The 8,526-nt window shown below is 34.6% G+C and overlaps 1 protein-coding gene across 1 annotated transcript; it reads right to left on the reverse strand.

Moving 5' to 3' along the window:
* Positions 1–242: 242 nt before the first annotated feature.
* Positions 243–8,019, reverse strand: LOC130821412 (protein NAR1). The gene is made up of 11 exons (XM_057687168.1): positions 7,727–8,019; positions 7,033–7,106; positions 6,562–6,715; positions 3,780–3,966; positions 3,527–3,653; positions 3,187–3,364; positions 3,040–3,089; positions 2,779–2,950; positions 1,807–1,933; positions 1,626–1,717; positions 243–1,041 (listed from the first exon to the last, which is right to left on the reverse strand). The coding sequence occupies exons 1-11, from the start codon at positions 7,844–7,846 to the stop codon at positions 889–891; spliced, it is 1,434 nt and encodes a 477-aa protein (XP_057543151.1). The 5' UTR covers positions 7,847–8,019; the 3' UTR covers positions 243–888.
* Positions 8,020–8,526: the final 507 nt, after the last annotated feature.

The following is an 8,526-nucleotide window of genomic DNA, read 5'->3' on the forward strand; positions in this document are numbered from 1 at the left end:
ACTCTAAATTTATGTGCAAGGCCATTGATTAGTATCTATATCAAGATTATTGTTTATGTGGCTATAATGATTATTTATATATTTTTAATTTGTTATTAGTCTTTATATATTTGTGTTTTCTTGCCTAGCTATTTGTTTCTTGCATATGACATGTTACGAGTCTTTTCATTTCAATTACAAGTCTTTCAAAGCCTTATGCTTCACTAGTTACAACATCCACATCTTTTTTGATAAGAGTATAATCCATATCGTTCTTTTTTCCTCACACTGAATATATCCTTTATAAGTAGAATATACATGATGATTTTGACAAGGCATGTGATAGTTTAGCCTCAAAATAAGGTTTTGTTTAATTTTGTATTGGTCTTCGATTCCATTGTATCAAATAAATAAAGTACACGAAGGGTTTCATTTTTCATTGAGAAGACCGTTCAGAGCACATATAGAGTACATTTTATACAATACATATCTGTCAATTGTACAAACTAGCAAACAGTATATTAAGGGTGTGAATAAACATTATTTAAAAAAGAAAAAAGAAAAAATAAATGATGTCAAGGATTGTTTGGACTTCTCTTTCTGTGTTTCCTCCTGTAAAACTTAAAAGAACCAGACTACATCTAGTATTATGTACACCTGGAGAATCTTGTGCAAAAATTCGAAATTTGTAGCCTATGTCAGTACGATCATGATCGAAGTATAGCTGGAGATGGCTCCAAGTCAAACCGAGTACTCGAAAAGAGATTTATTTTGCAAGTATAACTGAAGTATAGATGGAGCCTCCAACTATGGGTCTGAACTCTGAAGAACAAATTCTAGGGCATTATAGGCACAGCGGACCTACAGACTTCTGCGGTAGGGAAGAAAACAAAATCAAGGGAAACAAGATCACCAATTATGCAACTGTGATGTTATGCTTTTCACTACAGGATGGTATTCTGTGTGCAGGTATTGCTTAGCTTTCTCTGAACCAGGATGCTCGAGCCATTCATCATATAAACCTTTCGCGATGGGGTTTTGAAAAGGATCAGCAATCAGAACCTGTCATACCATAAGGGAAGCAATTAGAGATGTAAAGCAACTCTATCATTTAGTTTCTTGCAGACTTGATAACATGTCGAGAAGTTCGAAATTTTTAGGTGATAAAAATGGGAAATTATATCTTTATACTCTACTTGCAGGCATTAATTCTTTTAAGTAGAGGATAAAAGATAGTAATGAAGAACCACAAAGGCACAAAGTGACCAAATATAGCAACCGAGGGTAGATAAAATTTGGTTATCCTCTTCTTTTTATAAATGTTTGTTCCGTGCGAGTAGCAAAGAAAGCAGAAGAGAAAAATGTGGGATGTTCAGATTGAGAAACTAGCTAGATTACGAGGAAAACACTCCTTGTATCAACTAGGAGGCCAGCTAAAATTTGGTTGTCCAGAGAACAGCCGACAAAGAAAGCACTCTATCTGTATAAGGTTATTGGCTCAGACAGAAGGGAAGTATGAAATATGCGTCAAGTATGAAATATGCAACGAAATATACATGCACTGTAATTGCTGATTTGTAACAGAAACTGATACATCCAGGGGATTCATTGATCAAGAAAGCTTAAAAATAGCAACAATGTCTTACATTTTCCATGTAGACAGTTTCCAAAAGCTGAATCAAATCCTTAGCAGATTGCCCTTGCTTTGGCTTAATTTGACCACCACCATTCAGGCAACCTGCATCCCAAAAGATTCCAAATTTAATACCAGATATGAATCCATTTAAGAGATAATGAGAACATGACAATCAGGGGACACTATTCTACCTGAAGGGCAAGCCATGATTTCGAGAAATTGATAATCACATTTACCAATTTTGATTTTCCTTACAACATTCTGCAGATTGCGGAAGCCATAGCATAAAGCAAATCTCAAGACAGTTTTTCCCTCAACCTGTATAAAAAAGTTAAAGAGTTGTCATCTTTCATGTAGAAGGCAAATATCCTAGCACGGAAAGCAATAACTCTACAATTTTTACTCAACAGCTGAGAGATAAATATAATTATACAAGTACACATAGCAAAAGCCAGAACACTAGAATCACCAATCAACAGCTGGGAGATGAATATAACTATTAGAGTACACATAGAAAATTAATATGAGGGTGTAGAAACTATAAGGAACCAGGCTGGACAAGACTAGACATACTAAACAATAGAAGCAGACAAATTTTAGTGTAATCCATATCTGGGACCTAGGCTAACTAGAACCCACCAACTAGATCAATGACCGAGTTTTCAAAAATGATAAACCATTGTGAGAACTTGTTTTTTGGCTATGTTAGTTGATGGTACTCTTGTTATCGCTAAAAATTGTTCCTCCATTTCTTTTCATGTATGTGAAGAGGTTGAAATAAGGTAGTTTATAATATAGCAAGGATGAATTCAGATTTTGGAGTTCTAAGAGTTTGGGTAGAGCAAGCCCCTCTTAGTTCATGGTTGATGTAATCTTTATTGCACTTTTTGGTGAGCCTTAATTAAAAAATTCATGTTTTCCATCCAAAAAGAGAAAATAATTCTCTCCATAAATTATATTTTCCCCTAACAAGTAACAACAAACTAAATAAAGAAGTTCAAAAACATTTTCCCGAAAATTAATTTTTCTTCGTCCAATCATAAAGATAATGTAAGGATATATATGATGCACGGACACCTCTTATGCATTAATGCATACAATAATATTTCCATGTAGAAAAATTGATTTTCACAAAATCTACACAACCGAAAAAGAGATCTTACTTCAAGAGAAATTTCACGAAAGTCTGAATTTCTTATCATTCTGAATAACAGGGGTCCTTCAATGTCCCTCCCAAAGAGGGCTTTTGCTGCATGCCTGAATATAGTTTCGGCATAGCCTCCTGAACTTCCATTGACTCCATAAAGATGTTCATCATCAGTAACATTTGCCAACCTGGAGAGCAGTAATACATACAGTAAGATATGATAACCAACCAAAGCACCAAATAGGATCATCAACCCCAAAAGTTCGTGGATTCTTACATTTTATCAACAGGAGATTCACTCAAAGAACTAAAATCCACCGACTTTAACTGCCATTGAAAATATAAGGAAAACAGAGGCAATCATTAGAGACATTGGGCCTGACCAAAAATAATGGAAATAGCAAGAAATATTTTCTTCTTTTACCTGTATGAGTTCTAAAACCTCTCCAGAAGTCAATACAGAGTCCACCTCTGCAACTCTTGGATCAACATGCATATCATTTTCAGTTGGATGTTCCAATTCAAACACAAAGTCGTCTCTGGCAGCCTCAAGCTTCTTGTCATAACAGGGCATCACAGTAACATGGTATAATTCATCTGGCCTGTTCATAACCCATTAATACACGAAGAGGCACATAACAAGGAAACTAAGAGTCTCTATAATTATATTGCATCAAACTACTTCCTCAAACCAAAAGGATTCTGTTTCTAGACTGCAAGCGTCAGATGAAGATATATGCAATCATGCAAACAGTTGTAATTACCTTATAGACCTTTTCTGGCAGAGGTAGCGCTTGAAGACAGACCCAATTACTTGCTGAGGGCTCTTCACAGAAGAGATATAAGGTAAAATATATGATCCAAGTGTTTTCTCCGCATAACAGATCCACCCTGGAATGACATAAAAATTTAACTACAAATAAAGAACATTTATAGAGATGACGCTGTCCTCTTTCTTTCCTTCAAAGGGAGAAAGAGGGGAGGTGGGATCTGAGAGGGGAACAACACAATGTATACCTGGACAAGCGGACGAAATCATCGGCAGTGATGTTTTAGATGATTTTTCATTGCTGGCTTGGCTTTGTTTATATCGTACTACGAACTCATTACATGCTTCTATAAGAGCTAAATCTCTACTGCAACTAGTGTCAAAAACAGCCTTCACTCCAAGAGACTTGAAAAATGTTGTTAGCTTCTTGAAAGCCTGAAGGAAAGAAGACACTGAACGTCAGTCTGTTGTGAAAAAGTCACAAGTATTTGGTCTATGTTTTCAGTAAAGGACAAAAGGAAAAAATTGCATGGAGTTAGTCATCAACAAGAGCCCAGAAACTGCCATGTAAACCAATTACAATGCACTTGTCTCCCTCCAATCTGAAAAGCAAACATCCAAAGATAACCGAGAAGCTTATACTTAACCATTATCCCAAAGATATTGAGCAGTGTGAAGACTCTGAAAGCCTCATCTTCAAACTTGGTCAACCAGAAAAAACTATTTCATCCATATATTAGCGAATTCATGGTGCACTAGTGCAGTATTGCACAGCCATCCATGCAGGTCGAACGACTGGAATCCCCATCATAACCAAATCAAAACTTCAATATCAATGTACACACTACTACCACAGCCCGTTCTTCGTCGCTCTCCGGAGTCTCCTCAATGAAGCACAAACACCACAATTGTAAAAGAAGCAATAACCAAGTTATGAACACCCCAATGCTGTAATAAATCAACGCAATCACACTCAGCCATCGTATATGACTATTTTTTTCATACTTTTTGACTAAAATGTATTTGCTACAACAAAATACCTACATCAAATTTTCCAGAAAGGTCAATCTTAGCCTGGGAATTGAAGCAAGCATTTAACCCATCCACAAAATGTTCTCTATTTCAAAAAAGGATCTCGTCTCTGGATTGACAGGTGATATGCCCTCAAACTCCATCCTACCATTCAATTTTCTCCCGACTAAATGCACAACTGCACTTGCATTTTACTTGCTTTTTAAGGATCATGTCTCATAGGTCACAATACCCATTTCACTTCTTTAAATCTGACAAGTATAATAATTGAAAAAACACTTAGATATTTAAAATGACTAATTCAGAAAAAAAAAATCCTAGAATGGTCAATTCATACGTTCACCAGATAAATGTCCCTTTCATTTACATACCAAAAACTATTTCCTGCCTTCCAGCTTACGACTAGCATCCCCAGGACAAATATTAGGGAGTGAAATTAACATGGACAAGAAAAAAGGGCTAGAGCGACATGTATTCTAGTAGTTGTTGACCTTGGGAAAGAAAAAGTACACGAGGCACCCTAAGGCGCCAAAAATCCCTAGAGCCTAGGCTCTAGGCATCAAGTAAAAGGTGCTAATCTCTGGTGTGAAGCAGCTCAAAAACCAAAGAACTAATAAACCACCCAAAAAATACTACCTAGCAAAAAACCCAGAAGAACAAAAATAATAAGAGAAGAGAAGAAAGGAGAAATAAATATGGTGGCATGGTGAGCGAGCACATCAAACATGCTTCTTCTAAGGCTAAAACCAAATGGTGCTCTAAGGGGCTAGCCTTTAGGCTGATTAAAAGATCGTCTTAACTAGCCCTATAAAGGCTCCAGGTTTAATGTTGTCTGCCCAAGGAACGAGCCATAGGCGTGCTTTTAAAACCAAGTTCAATAAACCTCACACTTTAAGTATAGCATTCATTTAAATAAGCTTATGACCAAGCCAAAAGAAAGTGAACATATCTACTCTCAATCACTCTCTAAAACAATCTACTATCCAACCAGATACTTGAATGAAGATGTATCTACAAAATAAGGTTTGATTTTAGATGAATTACCCAAATTTATCAACCATTAAAACTTAAGTGAACTTATCAATCATAAAAAAAAGTGGATACACCTTATTGACCTTTATTGTCTCTTGTTTGAACTTATTGACTCTTATTTCAACTTATCAGCCTTTAAGCCCTTTTGTGAACTTGTTTTCTTTTTGAAACAAGCATACAGATTAAATCCTAAAAACTGTAATATGCTAAAAAATTTCCACACATTACAAAATGTTAGGAGCTAAAAATGACATTGAACTCCCTTCCTTTTTCTTAAAGAAAAAACCATTTGTAACATAGCTAATGGAACCACAAAGGGCCCTTCTATAAACATAAGATGGAATAATCAAACAAAAATGGACTAATAAAAGACAGGAAGTTATCTTTTCTACACTATCAGGAAGTATAATTACTTTGGCAAAGGTTCTCTTTTATTGGCATGATCCATTGTACTCCACTAACTACGCTCTTGTGGCCCACTATAATTCTTTCAACAAAAAACAAACACTTAGTGGTTTTCTTGGCCTATATTGGGTCAAGGTAAGCACAAAAATCATAGATAAATTACCACATTAATGTTCTAAACCTTGGTCCAGAACTTAAACCCAAATCCATAACATGCACAAATCTGACATGAAATGCATTAGGTTACCCAATGCCACATAGTGGCTCCCACAACATCAAAGGCCTATCCTTGTAATAGAAAAAAGGTAGTTTTCGTTTACTCTTGTAATCTAACATAAAAAAAACTTTATAGAACTCATAGATTGAGGAATTTGGATGTCATGGTGAATCTAATTGTTCTCGGAGTTTATGCCATATTCTCAAGTTCAACAAAGCTCAATTTCATCAAAGCCCTTGGCAAATATATCCCTACTTTCCTTGCTTAACAAATGTAAAAATTAAATGCTACTAAAAGTGAAAAAAATATATAATATATATATATATATAAAGTTAATGAAGCACCTGAAGTGGAGAGAGGCCAAAATGAGCTGCCAAAGAAGCTCTAGACTGTGGTGAAATAGAAACTACTACAGTCTTTCCTTTATCGATACTGGATAGGAACTCATCTAAACTTTGCTTCTCAAGCATTACCGTCTCTGCTGATGTTATACATCCACTGAACAAACCACAATAAATAATCACACTCACACAACAAATATAATTCGATAACAAAAAAGTGATAAATAAAAGAAAAAAGTAAAAAGCAACAACTAGACAAGATAACAAAGCAATTAACAATATGAATTGTGAAACAATTTAATACAAAACAGAAGGTAAACTTCAGAAGTGGCAATCACTATGTACCAAATTAGGGATACTACCATAAAGTCCCGCCCACCCTTAAGAAACGAAAAGGCTGTAATCAGAAACCAGCATAAAAAACAAGAAAAAAAATTTTGAGATTAATTTGTCTTTCTTTATAAGTAGGGTTACCTGCACGCAAGGCAGTCCTTGAGTGAAATCTTAACAGGCTCATTGGAAACAGGAGGCACCACCTTTGCTCTTTTCTAACATCATGAAAACAAATAGCAACTTATTAGTTGAATCTTCAAAGTTCAAACTAAGTGTCTTAAAATAGATGTTCATGCCAATCGTTTATAACTTATTCACCAATCCCCTTCCAATTGCAAATTGAAAGTTTGAAGCATGTGAATTTCAGGATAATTCAGGAGCATTTAGGACTCATGCAGTATATTAACATCGATTTTAGTGAACACTGTGACAATAAAACTACCTTCAACCTTAAGGTCCATAATCATAAAACAATACTTAAAAACTCCAAAGATTCAACAATACTAACTAGAAACATGTAAGTTGTAAAAATGAACAATTGAATAATTGCGGTAATAATTTCAACTCCAAAATCATCATTTCAATCAATTTCCAGAGCCGATGAACTAAATGAAATCCAATTCTATACTTATAGTATGGACTCACAAATAAAAGTTGAAATAAACCCTAATAAATAAGATTGCAACCAAAAAAAATTCAACACATGAAGAATAACCGAATCGGCACCTCCAACTAGCATAATTATAGCATTCACAACCTTTAGAGTTCAGAAATAAAAATAAATTGTCCATATTTTTAATGGAAATAGCAGAAACAATCTAAGAAAGGAACAAACCTCAGTAGAATTGTTAGTTACGGTGGAGTTAAGTTTAAGCTGGCCGACAATACAAGCTTGAGAGGGAGCAATGAAATCATTTAAATCGCCTATCCTCAACGTCGACGAAAATTTCTCCATAGAAGTAATTTTTTTTTGCTAGGGTTCGTCTGGTTATTCTCCTGAATTGGGTCGGCTTTGAAATAGCAGGTTTCGCTTGCCGCCAATGCCTGCTGGTGAAGGAGGGCACAGTTTTTTTTGTTGGGGTTCGTCTAAGTTAGTATTTTCTTTCTCCTTTGCTAGAATTAGAATTGGAATTGGAATTGGAACCGAACTTTCTTTCTTATTTTGTTTTTTGATTTTTTTATTATTTTTTTTTTTTTACTTTGTAGAAATAGAAGACTCTCTCGTCATGATTAGGACCATTGAATCAACTTATTTTTCAAAATGATCAATTTAAGATTGTAATTGGTACATCAACGAAGTATTATAATTGGTTATTTTAAACTTATAAATGGTCATTTTGAGATTTTAAATGATCACTTTGAGATCATAAATAATCACTTTAAAACTATAACTTTGTAAGTGTATATTGAGTTAATCTAATAGTGATGATGACACTGACTTCTTCCATCTTATAATGTTGAAGATAAAAATAATTCTCTAACTATTTCTTATTTGACGAATGCTAATGAAGTTCTTGCGACGTTTTTCAATAAGAAAAATAATATATTTGAAAAACAAACTGGTAAACAAAATAAAAGATAAAATCACTATAATATTTCATATATTTTGACGCATATATTATATTAGATAGTATA

This window comes from Amaranthus tricolor, chromosome 8, assembly GCF_026212465.1.
Source record: "Amaranthus tricolor cultivar Red isolate AtriRed21 chromosome 8, ASM2621246v1, whole genome shotgun sequence".
NCBI classification, from domain to species: domain Eukaryota; kingdom Viridiplantae; phylum Streptophyta; class Magnoliopsida; order Caryophyllales; family Amaranthaceae; genus Amaranthus; species Amaranthus tricolor.